The sequence below is a fragment of the Protomyctophum parallelum genome (genome assembly GCF_964188405.1).
Source record: "Protomyctophum parallelum genome assembly, chromosome: 4".
Lineage (NCBI taxonomy): Eukaryota > Metazoa > Chordata > Actinopteri > Myctophiformes > Myctophidae > Protomyctophum > Protomyctophum parallelum.
The window spans coordinates 4,474,576-4,495,493 of record NC_139700.1 but is presented as its reverse complement, the minus strand read 5'-3'; the positions used below and the strand labels follow the sequence as shown (position 1 = coordinate 4,495,493).

Here is a 20,918-nt window from a genome sequence, read left to right as displayed (position 1 = left end):
TTTTAGCTGGATTAAAAACCCATGCATGCGCATCGTGGCACCGCGTGTCCTCGGTAAATGACCTGTAAATGCTGCAATGAATGCTAGAATAACAACTTTCTCTGTGCACAAGCACATTTGCCATCCAATTATTGTCGGCTCAAGTTACGGCGTTCTGCACACATGGGGGAGCAGCTTTGTCATGTGTCACATTACTCGTGTTTTCATAATGCCCGGCCAGCACTCTTGCTCAGTCTTGGCGATAGTGGTAGTAAAGAAAGACAGCATTTGAAATTGTTACCAGTCCAGGAGTAGTAGATAATTTATAGCGCGTAATGGTGCATTTGGAGACGGGCGCAGCACGCATGCAGTGTATCCAGGCAACCAGGCCGATACACTCAGAGGATAAAGGTTACATTTACAGTATAGGCTACGGTGCGGAGACGTTACATCATGGCTTTGTTTGGGACGACAACAACAACTCGGTGGCTGAATTATTCGTTATTCGCATCTTTGGAAAAAATATTTGGATTATCTATCTTTTAAGAAATGATGACTTCGCCAGGCAGCGCGCTGAAAGAGTTCAGATCAGGACCGTTGTTCTTCTTTGACCAGGTAAAGGCTAAACATTCATTAGTAGGCCTACATTAGCCTACTTTTTACTATTTTAATTTAATATTTCCAGCCAGGACGGGATCGGACAAAAGGCACAAGAACCAACATTTTACACTTTAATTCGGCTAAGGCAGGAGGAGTGCGATTAGATACAATTACAAGGTAAAATCTCGAATTTATCACAACGTGAAATGAGGACACATATTTTATCATTATTTGTATGTATTTCTTTTTTTTTTATTAACTAATAATAATAATGGAGTGGGTCTTCTTCCAGCAATTTGGCAAAGGAAATGCACAATGTGCAGACAGTGCCAAGTGATGGGAGTGATAAACGTGAACCTACCGCATCCTCCACTGCCAAGACGAACCCAGCAGAGATAAAGACATCTGAGGCTATGGATGACAGCCCGGTGGACATATACAAGCATGCAGCCCCTCAGCTGCTACGGGAACTGGATTGCCTGCTTGCACAACACAGGTGGACTGAGGTGAGATGCATTCCACGCGGGTTCGTGAACATCTTGAGCTGTTCCTGGCGGGATATGACCTCATGGGCGCCACGCCGCCTGCATTTGAAACCTGGTCGAAAGTCTAAAGGCTCCATCATGAGCTTTGACGAAACCCTTCAAAGGCTGAATGCAAACTGTGACAAGAGGAAAGCTGAAAATGGAAATCCGGTTGTCGGTCGTCCGGAGAGAAAGGCAAAAGCCGACCCAAATGTACCCAGAAAGAAGTCAGGAGGCCTATCTAATGGCAATAAAGGTAAAGTAGGATATAGGTCATCGTGGTCTGTGTAAAAAATGATAAAAGTCTACTATTAGACTATTAGAACTGCCTTTGTCCAGCCCCACAGACTGTGGGCTGTTAAAACTGCTGGACTGTGTGGGCCACGGTCCAGCAGTTTTAATTCAGAACCCACCCTGCACCAGGCTGAAAGTGAGAAGTAATGAAAATGGACATTAACGATTGAACGCCTCTTAAGTGCTTCTCATTGTCATTAATTGAGATCACAGATCTATGATTACAATCTAGTGGGAGAGTCGGTTTACACAGGGATGTGTGAAGATAGCGGGAACATGATGCAACACAACATTATCCAGGCCCAATAGGCCTATTTGTCTTAATTTAAATACATGATTGAGAGGAGAGCCCACTCTACTGTGGTTGGCACTGCCAGTAAACTGTGTACACTGTACAGTATGTTCAAATGCCAATGCAAAGTTGTGATTTTTATGCCTGGGGTGGAATTTAGCTAAACCATCTCCTGACCTTTCCAATGACTTAATTCCCAACAGCTCATGCTTCCACGACAATCAGCTTCTCAATGTCATCGAATATCTGCAAAGAGCAAGGTACTGTAAGCTGTGGTACAATCTCCTTATCATGTCAGCTCATTGTGCCTCTCCAGCTGCTGTGTACAGTAGCACCTGAACTGAACTGCAAAATCCTCAGTCTCAATTTAACCGCCTAGGGTATAGTCGTCTTTTTGCAATGGTTTTCAATGGGAAGGGAATGTTTTCGTTGCCATTGTGCAGCTTTCTGTGTGAAAATGTTCAATTTCCATTGAAAACCATCATTGCAAAAAAGACGGCCACAGATACAAAGTTAGGTGTAACCGTACAGCCATGAGCCCTGTTTTACACTTTCTATTTGAAAATAGCTGCACTTTGTGTAAACTTGTAGTTTTTTAGAAAATGTTTGACAAATCTTGCCAATTCTTTTTTTCTTTTTACACTTAGTTTTATTCACTCATGGTCTTTGCAGTGTGCTGAGTCAGTTGAATGTTATTTGCGTCTAGGTTGGATCATTCAGCCAAGCAAGGGCTCATTCCTTGCCAAACCTCAGCAGACGTGTCAATGGGTGCTAGACCGACTGCAGAAGGCAACAGTTCCTATGTATGTTGTCCACACGCATCAGAGATTCTATGTTGGACTTTCTGCATGCAATTTGTAAATTGTTACCCTGCCCTGGGTTTTAATTTAAATGCTATGCATCCATTTTACTTAGAAAAATATGTCTAGCTTTCTCCCTCTCATAAAGGAGAGGCAGTGGACCTGACATAGTGTCGGGTCCACTGCCAGAGCCATTTTGGCGCAACCCCATATCGGTGAACACTCCTGAGACAGCTAACTAGTTCAGAGTCCAAGCTAAGTGGCCATTTAAACATAAAAATGCGATCTCATCGATCTGCCACAGAAAACAGCAAGCAACTGAAGAAGCAAAGCAGGGCCTGAACAAGGCCCTCATCCTTCGTTGCTATGGTGATGATGACAAGCCGTGTTTGAAGACCCTCGCCCGCCCTGTCACTTTAGTGGACGGGATGCCTCGGATACCGGAGGTGAAGGGAGAGGCCCCTCTGTCGCAAAAACTGCACTACAGAATCAACGACGGCTCTTCCGTCGTATAGTATCCTTTTCTCATGTTTATTCTCACGTTTAATGCTGAATATTCATTCTTGTTTATACCCGCTGAGCCAGAACATCCACTGCAGGAGATTACATGTACCTAATATACCTGGCTGACCTTTGACACCTTGATCGTGACCTCTCAGCTATCCATCGGGTCGCGTGGCGGTGTGCCAGAGCCACTCGGGTTGGCCCTGCGGAGGGTTTTACACCAATGTGTTCTGTGACAGCGACTGTCCCGTTACACTCGCTAGTATTACAGCATTTGGGCACGGGACTGTTACACACCCTATCAGGTTAGTCCATTTATGGATTCAGTGCAAATACCCACTTGTTATTAATATTGGTATTTACCATTTATCTATATGTGTAGTGCTAGGTGACATCGAGTCACATCAAAAAAAGGACCACAGCAACTTTCCCCTTAGATCATGTAAAGGGGAACATTCTGCAAAAATATCATATGTACACAAATATGCTCGCAACGCAATGCGTTGCAATGTGCTGTGAGCTTGTAGATCTGCTATTATTTTTATTTGGTGTGTAGAGGGAAAAATGGGTGAGGGTATTAAACTTACTACTACAGTAACTTGAGTAAAAGTACAAATGTATTGTTATCAATATATATTTAAAGTACCAAAGGCTAAGGTACTCATTGTGCAGAATGAGTTAAAAATATATAGGTCAAAAACTCAAAATGCAAAGCTATATGCAATACTAAAGCTTTAGAGAATAGCTGATCTACAAGCTCATAATGAGTCACATCGCTACGCATTGTGTAGCGATGCAAAATGTATGTTTTGTAATAATAATCCAAATCTATGTACAGTACTGTAAGTGTAAGTAACTAGAAAGAAAGTTTGCAAATAGATGTAGTGGATTAAAAATGACAATTTTGACAAATGACAACATTTGGATCTGAGATGTAGTGGAGTAGGACAGAACTAAAAGTATTGGAAATTTGAAATACTTAAAAAAGTACTTGAGTACAACAGTACTTACTTAAGTAAATATACTTGGTTACTTTCCACCACTGTCTCTAGTGGCACCATTACAGCTGTGTGGGATCAGAGTGGTGGACTCATGTTTGAGCCAGATGGGACCGTGACTAAGGAATGGACCTGGCAGGCTGGAGCACGGCCGTTGGAGAAGACACTTTTACAGGTACAGTAAATATGCTGCTAGCCGTAGCTGAGGACGAGCCATTTGGGAGCATACGGGAGTACTGTATTTCTGCTAACTCTGGCATATAATAATGTAATTAATGTGCTCTGTCTTCCATGACATAAACAAGCTAAACTAAACTCGTTCATCCGACAACAGTGGCAGTTTGTAGTGATCCCTTTTTCTTTTCTTTTCTTCTTAACAACAGAACTCAACCACATTGCCTGTACAGTGCTCTCTTTGGGTTGATGAAACACACGTGAGCACCAATAAATATACACTATCTGACTTTAATGTGTACCGTAGGGTGTGTCCCTGCATAACACAAAACTGCTGGCAACGGCATAGTAACAAAACAGGCCAGTTCCGCTTACAACATAAAGTCTGTAGCCTACTTACTTCCGAAACAAGACAACCATTCAATGACAACGCCAGTCGAGACGAGCAAAGTGCCTGCATCCCTCAGTTATTTGATAGCCTGTGATAAAGTGCATGTAGGGAAGTTAATGGCCGTTACGACAAAGCAGGGGATGTGTCCCGTGACGTATGACGCACTGATGGACAATCACTGTCAGCGTTTGACAGCACAAAGAGACTCCACCACGACTGCTGGGTCGCTTGTTTGAGAATAGAGCCGTCACCCGGATAGCCGGATGGTCATGAACGCATCAAAAGCAATGTATGACCGTTTCCTGACATTGATAACCTACTTCCATAATACCAAACCAAATATCGCCTCCGTTTCATGGTATGTGCTCCTAAATGTGTTTTTCTTTTACTTCAAAAATGTTCATCCCACGATTTTGTAACCCATTTTTCACCCCTGTGTCAATTATCTAATGTGATCCCGTTTCTCTCCGCCAACCTGGGGAGAGCAACGGACTTGAACTCATGCTTCCTCCATGAGTGTTCAAGTTGCTCCTTTACACCCCTCCATCAGGCAGTTTAGAGACCAGGATTACTGCATGTTTTTTGTGAGGGTACCTACCCTAGGGGACATGGGGAGAACATGCAAACTCCCTTTCGCCAACACCGCCTCGGGTATGGGCACTGATGACGCAGAGGAGAGAACACGCCCCCAGCGCCCACAGTGTCCCCAGCGGGAATCAAACCCAGGACCTTCTAGCTGTGAGGCGACAGCACTACCGACTGTGCCACCGTGCCCCTACTAAATGTGTTTTTCTATCTCTATCCTTACCCTTTCTGAAAACGACATAGCTTGCACACAAATAAATGATAATTCTTCGCATTTGCAAACCTGTGACATGACAATAAAGCCACATGCTGTGTCTTTCTGTACCCCTGCAGGTGTCAGAGGTCATCTCAATCAGGCTGTTCAGTGGTACTTCTGCCATGATCAGTTTTAGGACTCACAGTGAATGTGTCAAGTTGTTTCTCTCTGCCCTGTCCAATGCCGCCCGGCCAAAGGACACGGTGAGACTGTTTTAGAAATATAACCCATTCTGACCTGAGATCAGATTCATACGAGGTTTCCGCCGGACACACACTGGTCTGATGAACCCATTCTGACCTGAGATCAGATTCTAAAAATGTCAGTCGTTTTTTTTTTTTTTTCAAAAATAGCAGACCTACAAGCTCGTATCGCGCCACTCGGTGGCGCGATATGAGCTTGTAGATCTGCTATTTTTCAATAGCTAAAGCATAACATGATGCTGACACCAAAATGGGTGCCCGTTCAGAATGGGATAATGTTGAAGATTGTCACCCAAAATATGTACACCAGGATGAAAGAGGTTAATTGTAAAGCACAATCCTATTGAATTATCCGGATGGGAACCCCTTTTTGGGTTTTTACATTTTAAGACGGGAACACATTTTTGGGTTGTCGTTGTCATTTACTAGCCTGGGGTTCCAGCCTGATTTTCTGCATTCCGCGGGTCTGAAATGTCACTTCGCTCCGCGGAACGCAGCAAACCAGGCTAGCTATTTACACTATTTAGCAACATTCTTTTTTTCAGAAAACTATTGACCAATATGTCAGGGTGATTGTGGTTGAGTAAATCGCAAACCGTATTTAGAGAACACTGGTCATTATGGATATAGGAGCTCCTGCTAAATGCCATATGTTCTATATAATTCACTCTAGCGTGCGTCTAATGACATGTGGCAGGTGTGTGTGCGCTCCCAGGAGGTTCTCCAGATGGACAAGGAGGTGGAGGGCTTGGAGGAGCAGCCTCCAGTGATGTGGAGAGGAAGGGCACGCCGTGGCAGGGAGCTGAGCAGACTTCAGCGCAGAGTGCGCAACACCCTGGAAGACTGGCTAGAGCACTACCGCATAGCCACCGGTACGCACTATAGCACTACCATTACCACATAACAGTATCTAACTCCAACCAATCATATTGATTGCGATTCTGCGATTAAATGATTGTTGCGATTCCAAATTACTCTTTAAAACAATTATAAACGATATAAACCATGAAAAGTTGAATCATACACTTTTTTAAAGTGTGGCATTAGAAATGATGTGCACAAAGACCCGCACACCGTCTTTTTCTTGCCGAGACAGTGTGCAGGAGTTTTTTCTTTCAGTGCATTAAAATGCAACACAGAGAAAAAGTAGATAGTGACAAAACAACAATAATACAAAAAACCAACACAAAAGAATAAAATAGGGGAAAGTAAATATAATAAAATAAAAGCTCTTCTTCGTAGGGAGCATCGTGTTATATAATATTATATATAATGTTTCTCAAGTCTCTGCTCCATTCAGAGTGTACATTACAGGGATCCCAATACTGTAGTAGTGTTCCCAGGATATTATATGTTACCTGAATGCATTTCAGAGGTTTCTGGTGTTACTGAAACACAAATTTACAGCGATAGTCTTTATGCATTACTCATTATCTTCTTAACCGCTTTAACCATGTTTTCCTTCTACACCAACAAATCTCTTCACTGAATGCGTTGTGAGCTTATACATCGGCTGATTCGTCTATTATGATGTGACCAAAATATAACGGTTCATGAGGTTACACTACCGGTAATATGGTAACTTTTGTTAGTGTTCCTGGATTATTATTTTTTAATTCAGTTTATTTTACACTGATGTATAAGCCCTAGTATTAAAAACCACAACATGAGTTTATCCAAATGATAAAAGTGCAAGACATTTCATCGCCGTCGGACCGAAACCTTGAAATAAAAATAAGAATTTGCGTAAATGAATGCCTTACATAGTTTCAGAGAAAATAGCCGATATACTCGTAGCATCAAGGCATGTTTGTGTTATTTTTTGAAAATTTGGTTTTGACCAATGAAAAGTATTAAAAAGAGTGACTAAATAATAACTTCATTGTATCCGCTGGTTCTTTTTTCCATTTCCTGAAAAGTTACGGTTTTGGACATACAAGGTTTCCACCTGACAGTGTTGATTTTGCTTCATCAGGCAGCTGACGTGTTTCGGCCTTCATCGCATCCTCTGAAGAACACATTAGCAGCCTGACGTAGCAAAAAAAAAAAAAAAAAATCTGAGCCCAAAATTTTGAGTGTAGCCGAGTACCCACAGTCAAGGAAGTCAATCAGAGGAATCATAGGTCTAGCCTGGCATGGCCAGACTAAGGCCCCTTTTCCACTAGCAAGGTGGAACCAGAACTTTCCAGAACCTGAACCTATTTTTTTAGTTCTGGGTTTGTTTCCACAGCGCACAGCGCGGTACGGCACGGTTTCAGACCAGGTTCTCAGAACCTTTTTTCGGCCCTGCTTTTGAGGTAGTACTAACACTGAGTTCTGGGAACCTATGGGCGGGGCCAGCAGCGCTGCTGCTCTCGATTGGTCGAGCTGAGGTGACAGCACCCTGAGCACTGAGGAGACCGGAGCGAGGAGAAGCGCACACAACACAACAGCGCACATTTTAAACTCCTAAGTGCGACACAGCGACAGCGGACACACAGAAAAATAACCTGGAAAAGCACACAGAAACACTATGGCCACGAGAGAGGGAGAGACAGAGCTTGTGTGTGCGTGAGGGAGAGAGAGAGAGCCATAAAGCTGTCGCGACGAGTTGTTTGCTTGCAGTTGTTGTTCTACACTACAGCAGCTAGGCTAACTGCAGATAGGAGTGTGTGTGCGTGTGCGTGTGTGTGTGTGTGTGTGTGTGTGTATGCGTGCGTGTGTGTATGTGTTTGCGTGCGTGTATGTGTTTGCGTGTGTGTGCTCGCGCGCGAGAGCGCCATATGATCTATTCTAAATTGCCAGAACAGAATTTTCTTTCTTTTTCAGGGCAAGGCATTAGGCATATCATTAGGCTACTAGAAATGTGCTGTACACAATACTACACATTGGAAGAATTAAATTCGGGGTCATGCCTATGTTCCCTCAGCCCTATGTTCCCTCAGCCCTAGTATGTTCTCCCATTTCAAAACAGACCCTATGTTCCCTCAGCCCTATGTTCCCTCAATCCGATAAGTGCAAGTGTAATAAATGTAATCGTGTAATAAGTATATTAGTGTAATAAGTATAATAGTGTAATAGTGTAATAAGAGTAATACAGACAGCATTTTTTTCCAATGAAATTGCCATTAGATGGTATACTATTTCCCCCCAAAACAGCTCCTCTCGTCTTTTTTTCTCCTCATCATTTTTCTCGTCTCGTCTTATTTTTCTCGTCTCGTTTCGTCTCGTCTTTTTTCTCTCATCTCGTCTTTTATTTCTCATCGCATTTTTTTTCTCGTCTCGTCCTTTTTTCTCGTCTCACCACGCATCAAGGAAGCAGGCAGTCTGGGAAGAAACTGTTAAACAAGAGAATACCAGCACTCTGTCCTTAACTGTCCTTAAAGGAACTTTATTGTTTCGATTTCCCAGAGTATAATTTTTCAGTTCCTTGTTCCTTGTATATATATATTACCTTCCTTGTCTGGTTAAATGTGGTAATGTGTAAAAAGGCTGAGTCACACTTGTTGTTCACAGCACACACCTGACAAAAGATATGAAATATTCAGGCTGTACATGACCAAGACTGGTCATGGCAGACTTAACAGGTTCTTGAAAGTTCTGGGTTCTGGTTATATGGAAACAGAAGCAGAACTTGGTTCTGGAACTTCACAGGTTCCTGGTAGTTCTGGGATCTGGAAAGTTCTAGTTCTGGTTCTTGTTCCACCCCATAGTGGAAAAGAGGCCTAATATCACTGCGTAGATATTAGTCTGGAACTTCGGTGTGGAAGATTTACAAACAGATTCCAACATCACAGCAAAAAGTCTCACTTTGAACCGTGAGGCGGGAGTGCCAGACCCAATCTACCAGGCCATATTTTTCCTGTGGCAGATTCATCTGGTTTCCAGGCTAGCATAGGTCTGCTCTACATTTTGATGTACCGTTTAACCCATTCTGACCTGAGATCAGATTCATACGAGGTTTCCGCCGGACACACACTGGTCTGATGAACCCATTCTGACCTGAGATCAGATTCTAAAAAATGTCAGTCGATTTTTCAAAAATAGCAGACCTACAAGCTCATATCGCGCCACTCGGTGGCGCGATATGAGCTTGTAGATCTGCTATTTTTAAATAGCTAAAGCATAACATGATGCTGACACCAAAATGGGTGCCCGTTCAGAATGGGTTAAGACCTGTATGCATACTGCTTCCAATCGCCGGTTGTTGTAATCCAGATGAACTTTGTACTCGATTTTATATAAATATCTATGAATATAGTACATAATAATACCGAAACAATTCGAGACACTTTCGAAACAAATCAAACTCACACGGCATAGGGTTGTTCGGTAGAGCGAAAGTTACCGTATCGCCCCCGACGTGTGCAAACCTCAACGCTATCGAGCAGTTCAAACAAGGATCCTGTTCACGGTCACTTGTGTCACTCAGTGTGTGTGTGTGTGTGTGTGTGTGTGCAGTTCTGAATGGCCTCTCCCCGTCCTTCAGGTATCAAGTGTCCCGACACGGAGCAGCTGCCAGAGTCCCCGCTGAGGACCAGGCTGAGGAGAGAGGTACAGTCGGCCGCCCTGCCCTCCCTGACCCCACCGGAGCAGCCAGTCAGTCAGCAAGGACATCCATCGGAGGGCAGTGTGGAGTTACGGCAGCAGGGCCCGCCCAGACACCTGTCTGCACCGGCGGACTGCCTTCTGCGCCGGTATGGTGTTGATTTCATCCACCGAAACTAGGACGGTGACTGACCTTTTTCACCGACGAAAACCCAAATATAAACTATATCAAAACTAAGCCGTGATGACTAAAACTATGACTAAATATATTGACAATTTCGTCAACAAATAAAAGCTAGACTCAAATGTTAGGGAGGGACTTACTGGTGGAGAAGAGATCCAGTAGAACTAAAGAGACATTTTATGTTTGGTCTCTGAAAATAGCAGATCTACAAGCTCACAACGCGTCGAGCTGCGGCGCATTGTGAGCGTGTAGATCGGCTATTTTCAGCACGCGACCAAGTGTAAAACCAGCCTTTATGTCGTCATCAAGGCCCGCCAAAATACATTTTAGTCGGCTAAATCAACTGTACATTTAGTCGACTAAAACTAGGCTAACACTAAAACACAGCCGTTTGAGTTCAACAGAGAAAACGTGTTGAAAACCCAGCTTCTTTGGGACTCTGTTTGGGAACAGAAATGTACATAGATAATGGACCCAATTAGTGTATTTGTCACAGTAGAATAAAGACAGATGCAGCCAATTAAATTAATAACGAGTCTGGTTTAGTCATGCCAACTACTGATGTCCATCAAGAGAGTGTTGGAAATGAGCTTTGGCCGTATGCATGTGTACAGCGTGTGGAACAGTGCTTCTGCAGCTGTCAACGTTTCTCGGTACTCTCCTCACAAATATTAATAAACTATAGAAGAAGGGAGTATACTGACATTAGTCAATAATAACAATAATAACTGCTAATTGATACACCTAAATCAAAAGTACCCACTATTAACCCATTCTGACCTGAGATCAAATTCATACGAGGTTTCCACTGGACACACACTGGTCTGACGAACCCATTCTGAGTTTCTGACCTGAGATCAGATTCTAAAAATGTCAGTCGTTCTTGGATTTTTCAAAAATAGCAGACCTACAAGCTCGTATCGCGCCACTCGGTGGCGCGATATGAGCTTGTAGATCTGCTATTTTTAAATAGCTAAAGCACGACATGATGCTCAACACCAAAATGGGTTCCCGTTCAGAATGGGTTAAAGCAGCCGTATTTATAACGTTATAACGTTACGTTTATGTAATATACTGTATTTATAGTCATTTTAATTTGGGCATTTGTGTGTTATCAGGACTCCAAAGAAGCGTGTGAAGGAGGAGTCCCATGTCACTCAAATAGGAACCCTTCGAGTTCGCAGCAACGTCAAATTGGAGTAAGACCCCATGTTTGTTCCTCATCCACGTTTTCTCCTCATTGCCATAACATTAACATCTGAACTCATACCTAATTTATATTGCATCACGAGTATAAAATTAGCTGAAAATACAGCGCTGAAAATAGCAGATCTACAAGCTTGCAACGCATCACGTTGTTAGCTTGTACGTTATGTCCGGAGCATGTAAGTACATTTACATTTACATTTACAAAAGTACTGTATTTTTTTGAGGTAGTACAATTTTGAGGTATTTCCAATTTCCAGTACTTTTACTTCTACTCCTAAACTTTAGTTACTAGTTACTTTGGAGATTTTGATTGTTACTACAAAACATATATTAACAACTTCAGCCCCATATACATTTCAGCCATTTGAAAATCGCGATGCAACGCATTGTGAGCTTGTAGATCTGCTATTTTCAAAACATTTTAATACACTTTATACATTTGAAAACGTCTGAAATTCTGCATAATGAGTACTTTCTACTTTTGGTACTTTTAAGTGCATTTCGATGCTTTTTACTCAAGGCAATTTTGAATTCCGGACTTTTACCTTGTAACGGTAACATTAGCAGTATTGGTACTTTTACTTAAGTAAGAAATGTGAGTATACTTTCTCCACCACTGCTCAACAGTCGACATGTTGTCTGTGTGCTCCCCGTCCGTCCCTCACCCAGTTCAGTGGTCGTTCCCAGGAGTCCCTCCTCCGCTGTCACCACCTCCTCTCCGCCAGCCGCGCAGCCTTCCTCCTCCGTTCCTTCCCTTCCCCCCGTCAGCGCGTGCTGCCCGGTCCTGCTGCGGGCTGCGCTGCTGGGGGAGAGGACGCCGCAGCAGCAGCAGCGCTGGCTGTGCTGCTGCAGCTGCAGGTCCATGCCGCTCGTGACAGACCTGGAGTACGACGTCTTCATCCACGGCCAGCCGGCGCGCTGCAGCGAGCAGATCATCGTGGTGTGCGTGACTCCGCCGCGGCGGCGGCGGCAGCCCCTCGGGACGCCGCCGCACGTCGACGACGCCCTGTCCGGCGGCCAGCTGGACGCGCTCGAGCGGCTCTACGAGAGCATGAACAAGGGCAGGAGCTTGCCGTGCGCGCAGGTCTGAACGGCGTTTTGCACACTTTGACACAGATGTTCACAAACGACTACTACACACATAAACACACGCGCAGGCTCAGACGTGGCCTACCGTAGCTCGGTGGGTTGAGACGAGGCCATCTGGGAACCGGGCGGTCGCCTGGTTTGACCCTAGGCTCGCCCAGGCTACGCGCCGATGTTCCCCATCAAAGCGCGCTCATTAGAGGCATTCTGAGCGGCCATCTGCTGGGTGAAGCAATAAAAGTAATTTCCCTTCCCCTTATGAAAGTGCGTGCATAAATCTTATAGTAAAATAATAGCCCTATATGCCATTGCTGCCGTTGAATTAGAGCTATAGGACTTTCAATGAATTGCCCTCGCATTAAATGCAGACCAGCCTCTCAACTCAATAATGTTTTCGCTACTCACCAATACAAAGACGGTTTTGGTCATTAGAAAGACTACTTTCGCTGGTGGACGCACTCTGAGCACACCTATAAAATGCACTTTTTGGGCAGAAAGGGATTTTTTGTTTTCACCAGAAGAAAATAACTTTTAGTTACTTTACTCACTCCACTGCGCCCTCTACCGATATTGCCAAGAGAGAATCCCACAGACAAGATTTTTCCTTCCGGTGAAAAAAAATCATTTTCTGCTCAGAGTGCGTCCACCAGGGAAAGTAGTCTTTCCAATGACCAAAACCGTCTTTGTATTGGTAAGTAGCGAAAACGTTATTTTTATTTTAGCAGAAGTCGAGAGGCTGGTCTGCATTTAATGAGAGGGCAATTCATTGAATGTCCCATAGCTCTAATGCAATGGTAGCAACGGCATTAGGGCTATGGACCAGAGCTAAGTAAAAAGCACACTTGTGTGAAGTGAGGGGCGCCCACTGTGGCTGCCAAATGACATCACTGCTTAAATCAAACATTAAAAGTCCATGGACTTGGCTGGGGTCCTGTTTGGTTTTTGGGGGGTTAGGTGCTTTGTTAACCCATTCTGACCGGGCACCCATTTTGGTGTTGGCATCATGTTATGCTTTAGCTATTGAAAAATAGCAGATCTACAAGCTCATATCGCGCCACCGAGTGGCGCGATACGAGCTTGTAGATCTGCTATTTTTGGAAAAATCGAAGAACGACTGACATTTTTAGAATCTGATCTCGGGTCAGAATGGGTTCATCAGACCAGTGTGTGTCCGGCGGAAACCTCGTATGAATCTGATCTCAGGTCAGAATGGGTTAATCAAACATCAAACAACAAGTTCATAGCTGCCACATCATGACATCACGAGTGGTGTGCCACATGGCTGCCACATGTCATTTCTGCAAGCCAGACTTTGTTTTAAAAAAAAATACACCGCATAGCACAACACAAATGATTTGATTTACCAACTCAAGAAAAGGCATGAGGGATGGGGTTCTCCTGAGGGGTGGGGATGGGGTTCTCCTGGGTGATATTGAGGGAGAAATCAAATGTGCTAATGGACGAACGTCAGAACGGTGCAACAGTAACAGACTTGTCTTCGTCCTCCTCTCATGTCTAGTGTCAGATGGACTCATTCCGCCTGGTGAGGTATGAGGTGTTTACTGGGAGGTCCTGTCCTGGACTCCAACACAACGTTTTGCTGCAACACAGACACAACGCTGGGCAAGGAATGGTGATGGTCAGTGAGATGGCTGAATGGTGCTGGTCAGTGAGATGGCTGAATGGTGATGGTCAGTGATATGGCTGAATGGTGCTGGTCAGTGAGATGGCTGAATGGTGCTGGTCAGTGAGATGGCTGAATGGTGATGGTCAGTGAGATGGCTGAATGGTGATGGTCAGTGAGATGGCTGAATGGTGATGGTCAGTGAGATGGCTGAATGGTGATGGTCAGTGAGATGGCTGAATGGTGCTGGTCAGTGAGATGGCTGAATGGTGATGGTCAGTGAGATGGCTGAATGGTGCTGGTCAGTGAGATGGCTGAATGGTGCTGGTCAGTGAGATGGCTGAATGGTGATGGTCAGTGAGATGGCTGAATGGTGCTGGTCAGTGAGATGGCTGAATGGTGATGGTCAGTGAGATGGCTGAATGGTGCTGGTCAGTGAGATGGCTGAATGGTGATGGTCAGTGAGATGGCTGAATGGTGCTGGTCAGTGAGATGGCTGAATGGTGATGGTCAGTGAGATGGCTGAATGGTGCTGGTCAGTGAGATGGCTGAATGGTGCTGGTCAGTGAGATGGCTGAATGGTGATGGTCAGTGAGATGGCTGAATGGTGCTGGTCAGTGAGATGGCTGAATGGTGCTGGTCAGTGAGATGGCTGAATGGTGCTGGTCAGTGAGATGGCTGAATGGTGATGGTCAGTGAGATGGCTGAATGGTGCTGGTCAGTGAGATGGCTGAATGGTGCTGGTCAGTGAGATGGCTGAATGGTGCTGGTCAGTGAGATGGCTGAATGGTGCTGGTCAGTGAGATGGCTGAATGGTGCTGGTCAGTGAGATGGCTGAATGGTGATGGTCAGTGAGATGGCTTTCGTAAGAAACGTAAAATATAAGACATATACTGCCAGACTCAAGATCAGCAAACTTACTGTATTATGTACCATAATATACTACATTATGGTGTCCCACTGGGTGGCAGCAGTGCAGTTGGTTTCAGGACAGAAGGGGATGTGTGTGGGACTATACTGTAGTTATGCATGTTATGTACTTTGCCCTTGAATGACAGCATTGATCCAGTAGTGGCAGCAGCATTACGTTTAAATCTTGCTTACAGCCATGGCAGTACGGGGAAATTTGCAATGCAGATATTGGGTCATAAATCAACCTGAACAAAGTCACAAGTGATCGTTGTACGCTCAGATCTTAGGCTTACAGGTTTAATTTGTTCATAGAGAAAGGTACTATTATCACAGGATAAACAGGTTCTTCAGTTGTGAAAAGCTGAAGCCAGGGTTTGACAAACGACCGATTGGTTGATTGATTGAATACTTTAGTAACAGTTTGCAAATAGTACAGTGGTACGATTATACAATGGTGCTAAAAGGATAACACAAAATGCCCCAAGGGCATATGTATTAAATTCATTAAAATTTTGAAGGAGGGTAATTGAATTGTATATGGAGATGAGATCACTTCCCTGTAAACTGAGTAAGAATACACAAAGATCAGTTTACGGGAAGTGGTCTGTTTTGATGTATCACAACCAGAAATGGCCATACTGTAAGCTGCCATATATTATGTCTTGCAAACATGTGGGCGACGATGCAACATAAACAGGATTAATGACCTTTAACAGTATTTTCCGCAGTTAACATGAAGGTCTCTTTGTTAATGTGACAGATGTATATCAGAGGGAAGCTGCTGTTTGCCGATTACATTTTCAACGGCTACTGTTGCTCAGCCAGGACCCTCCAGAAGCAGATCTCTAGAACCAGAGGAGACTACAGACTGGGCCAGAGTCTCCCTCCAGACTACAAGTTCAGGTACCATAATATACTGGCTCTGGATCTGATAGAAGAACCCAAGTAGATCTGAATCTGAATCTATCGTTATTAGGGCTGTCAAAAAAAATCGATTCGAGTTAGAATCGCGATTCTAATGCCGTCCGATTCAGAATCGATTCTCATTTACCAAAAATCGATTTATTTATTTTTTTGTTGTGCAAAAAAAAAAAAAAAACATGCACAGGTACTACCTGTGCATGCAATGCATTATGGCATGGGTTTCTGCATAGTGAATTTACTACCAGCTAAGCTAAGCCTGCCAATAGGCCCTGCGGTAAGCCCCGCCCGCTCGCTCAGCTGCCTCGATACCGTTGTTAAGCAGGACAAACATCAGCGAACCTCCATTGAGGACCGTGTTATGTCAGCGTTTTTCCGAAGAGGAATAGAAGCATTCATATCAACAACATTCATACTATAATAACGCCATGGTGAAACGTTGCTGTTGGGCGTCCTGCAACAGTGCTTCATAGGCACCCAGAACGTTTGGGGCATTTCTTTTTATTCCTTTCCCGTGGGTGCGCACAATGTTTACATTCTAGAGGAGGAAGCGGCGGTGGCGTCACTCGTTTACCCTCCCTGCTACTATCATACTAGTATTAACGTCAACCTTTACTAAACAATGGTTAAATCAATCGTCTAATAAACAACAAACAACATACCTTGGAGCAAATGGTGTGCTTTGTAACTTTCTAGTTGCTTGTGTTGGACGGCAGCCACATAACTGTCTTCAACCACAGGCTCCAGTCACGTCCCCTCCCACTGCGGTTCAGAAAAAAAAGAACTGCTTACCCCCTTCTGCATGCAAAAAGTGAAGGTCCGCTAATGGTCTAAACTATTTTATTTGCCGTTCCTAAATTCAAAATAGTTTAGACCATTAGCGGACCTTCACTTTTTGGATACAATGTGCAGAAAATGGTAAGCAGCGTTCTTTTTCTGAACCGCAGTGGGAGGGAACGTGACTGGAGGCTGGAGACCAACACAAGCAACTGAGCGTGGAGATTAGAAAGTTACAAAGCACACCATTTGCTCCAAGGTAAGTTGTTAGTTGTTTATTAGACGATTGATTTAAACATTGTTTAGTAAAAGTTGACGTTAATAGTATGATTTAGTAGCAGGGAGGGTGAATGAGTGACCGCCGCGTCCTCCACCTCCAGAATGTAAACATTGACATGTGCATGATGTGCGCACCCACGGGGAAAGGAATAAAAAGAAATGCCCCAAACGTTCTGGGTACTTATTAAGCACTGTTGCAGGACGCCCAACAGCAACGTTTCACCATGGCGTTATTATAGTATGAATGTTGTTGATATGAATGCGTCTATTCCTCTTCGGAAAAACGCCGACATAACACGGTCCACAATGGAGGTTCGCTGATGTTTGTCCTGCTTAACAACGGTATCGAGGCAGCTGTGCGAGCGGGCGGGGCTTACCGCAGGGCCTATTGTATTTATTTTACACCTGTTTTAATACTAATTATGTACTGGTATTGAGTGAGAAGAGATTTTGTAACTTTTGTACTGGTTCAAATTTGTGCAAGCTAAATAAATGAGACATGTTCTTACTCTTGGATTTAACCTTTGTGTGTTTAAATCATTCAGTTGATAAAACCTTTACAATTATACAAGCTTTTTACTAAATGTACTCTGCTTTCATGCCAGAAGACTGGAGTAGATCATGCTAAAATTATATTTAATTGTTTTTAATAAAAATAAAAAACTGCTTTAGAATCGGAAAAAAATCTTTTTTGAATCGAGAATCGGAAAAATCGAAAAGATCGTTTTTGAATCGAATCGTCACCCCAAGAATCGGAATCGAATCGAATCGTGGGACACCTAAAGATACGCAGCCCTAATCGTTATCCATATTCAGTAAGTTGTGTAGTTGTGTAGTGGCAAATGAAAACAAATAAAAAAGTGTGCGTGCGTGCGTGCGCATGCGTGTGTCACAAATTAAAATGTCAACATGAACATAAAGTACTTGTACCGGTAATTGCTTGCAGTGTTAAAATAGAAGGACCTGGTGCCAGGACATTACTTCACTCAGGAGATCCTTCAACATCAACCCCAGTAGAGGTCGGAGGCCCTGAAGGGACAACTCCTCCACTGGAAAAGAAAAGGACTCAAACTAGTTCAAGGTGGGTACGTACGGCTAACCCTACTAAGAGTTCATGTTTACATTGTTAACCCATTCTGACCTGAGATCAGATTCATACGAGGTTTCCGCCGGACACACACTGGTCCTGATGAACCCATTCTGACCTGAGATCAGATTCTAAAAATGTCAGTCGCTCTTCGATTTTTCAAAAATAGCAGACCTACAAGCTCGTATCGCGCCACTCGGTGGCGCGATATGAGCTTGTAGATCTGCTATTTTTTTTATTTATTTTTTAGATATTTTTTTGCGGCTTACGCCTTTATTGATTTTTTAAGGGATAGAAAGTAGGCTGACAGGAAACGGGAGAGAGATGGGGGGATGACATGCGGTAAAGGCCGTGTCGGGTCCGGGAGTCGAACCCGCGGCACACCGCGACTGGATCACCAGTCCGGTGCCCAGACCGTTACGCTACGGCCTGGGCCAGATCTGCTATTTTTAAATAGCTAAAGCATAACATGATGCTGACACCAAAATGGGTGCCCGGTCAGAATGGGTTAAATTGACACTTGATGATTTTGCAGTGTGATCTGCGTATTGTATGTTGCATTGTTTTTTCCATAATGTGCTGTATTCTCATCACCCAATTTGCTAACACTGAATTTCAATGAACCCACATGTTGGATCCGTTCTGATGCTAAAGCCTTGATCGGCATGAGTCATTGTAAAACTGTCAGGCGGCATGTGCCCGAAAATAGCCAATCTAGAAGCTCTAGAATGCCCTCGAGGATGCGACATTGTGAGCTTGCAGATCAGCTATTTTCCGACGCGCGACATCATCGTACGACGGAGCATGAATTAGGCATTAGCGTCTGATGTGACATCTCTACCCCGATTAGGACGACCGCTCACTGTCCAGAGATGTCACCGCCGCAGGAGAGCGACGCTGTCTCGAAGGCCGCAAGGATTCCTCCCGCTCCAGTGTCCATAGCAACACACTGAACACAATCCAGTGGCTAAGAGGCATCGGTTTCAAGGCTCATCACCTGGTCAAAAGCTATACTGTAGGTCCATTTGCAAGGAGACTTGCAAAGCACCTCCACTGGCAGGCAAGCACATACACACACCACTGATGTATTTTGTTACTTGTTAATTGCACTACCTGCCTGCAATTGCCCCATGAGGACGAATAAGGTGAACTGGGTTGAACCGGACCTCTCTCTCTCTCACAAGGCTGTAATTAGGATGCAGAGCGGGTTTTAGTGTTTGGCACTGGCAGTAGGATACACATCAGTTGGCAACCCTCATAAAGCACCAGGGAGGAAGGATTCAACAAGAGCACACTGCTGGCACCGGGTCTAACTGACCACTAACGCTACGACGGCTACACTGACATACCGTGTGTTCATTTAACTCGGTGCATTTTGTACACACTTCACCCAGTTGATGGTTGCTCAGATGGCCATGATGAGTGCTTGTGGGTGGAGCTGTTAGGGGGTTAGAACAAGTGCCTTGCTCAGGGACATGTCGACGCACATACTGTAGATAGAAAACCTAAATGCCTCATTCACCACTGCAGTTCATCGGAGCGACCTGCATCACAAAGGGTGACGGCTGGCCAATCACAGCGGGTCTTTTCCGGGACATATCAATTCAATTCAAATGAGCTTTATTGGCATGAGAAAACAAACGTTTACAATGCCTCGGATTGGCCTACCAAACATCCCCTTATGTGACAATTCATTGTTGTAATATAGTCTGGGCTAGTACTCATCAGACCAAACTTGAACCATTAATACCGTGTTCAGAAACTTGTGTTTGTGCACATCCGAGACATTCATCGATCTCAGCCTTTATTTAGTCGATTAGGTGTCCTCAGTGTTTACCAAGTGAACCATCTTCAAATTGGTCTATTTGTTCATGGCTCATTGGGGAAAACCCTTCCCTTCTTCTATTTGGGTATAATTCTCAGGTCCATAATTGCCCAACACGTAGCTCAAATCACTTCAGACCTCCAATACGTCTCAAACTCAGTTTAATATAGGCTTCAGGGGGTCTAAAATGTGGAATTATCTGCCTTTAAGGAGTTGTCTGCTCACCTATTCAAGAAGATTATGAAATCACTTCTCTTAAACACCAAATTCTTTCCATACAGTCTGCCAAATTAACCTGGGTCCATTCAATATTTTCCCTAGCAGTTTACTGTTTTGTTTTACTATTGTGATATGCTCTTGCTGTTTTCTTTACTTGTGATATTGTCTATGTTGATTTTTTTTCTCTGTATGACAGGTCTAATGTTTTATAGTGTAATAGATCTGCATATTCAACGTTTTCCTATGAATGCACAAATATTACTGTAGAATGTGACTTCTGAAGCCGCTGGTGGGTTTTTAGGCATTCTCCTTCACATTTTTATTGACCTTGTGTATCATTTTTTAAATATTCTTGTGAAAGTGAAAATAAACAAACAAACAAGCTTGCCTTCCCTCGAGATACAGACACTCTGGAGCCGAAGGAGGCGTCTACCTTTCTATGTCTATGTCGACACATACTGGACAGGTGACCCTGTGACCTGACTACAAGAAAGGTCTCTCAGTCTAGTCTAGGGTGTGTTCGGACTTCGGAAATGCGCACCACCGGGAATGTGGTCAGTTTGTTGAGTGTGGCGGGCGGTGACGTCACAGTGTGCCTTATTTACGAACGACCACAGCCGTGACGCATTCACACCGCCGACGCTGGACAACACCAGCTTCAGGGTAGG

At 44.1% G+C, this 20,918-nt stretch overlaps 1 protein-coding gene across 1 annotated transcript; it reads left to right on the top strand.

The window, feature by feature from the left end:
* Positions 1 to 58: 58 nt before the first annotated feature.
* On the top strand, positions 59 to 20,912 carry LOC310857797 (uncharacterized protein). Its single transcript, XM_083763688.1, has 17 exons — positions 59 to 594; positions 665 to 756; positions 872 to 1,359; positions 1,893 to 1,949; positions 2,396 to 2,492; positions 2,794 to 3,003; positions 3,149 to 3,298; positions 4,046 to 4,166; positions 5,475 to 5,600; positions 6,316 to 6,472; positions 10,069 to 10,276; positions 11,430 to 11,510; positions 12,190 to 12,604; positions 14,126 to 14,245; positions 15,903 to 16,045; positions 18,066 to 18,200; positions 19,057 to 20,912. Exons 1-17 carry the CDS (start codon positions 529 to 531, stop codon positions 19,157 to 19,159), a joined length of 2,769 nt encoding a protein of 922 aa, XP_083619814.1. The 5' UTR covers positions 59 to 528; the 3' UTR covers positions 19,160 to 20,912.
* Positions 20,913 to 20,918: the final 6 nt, after the last annotated feature.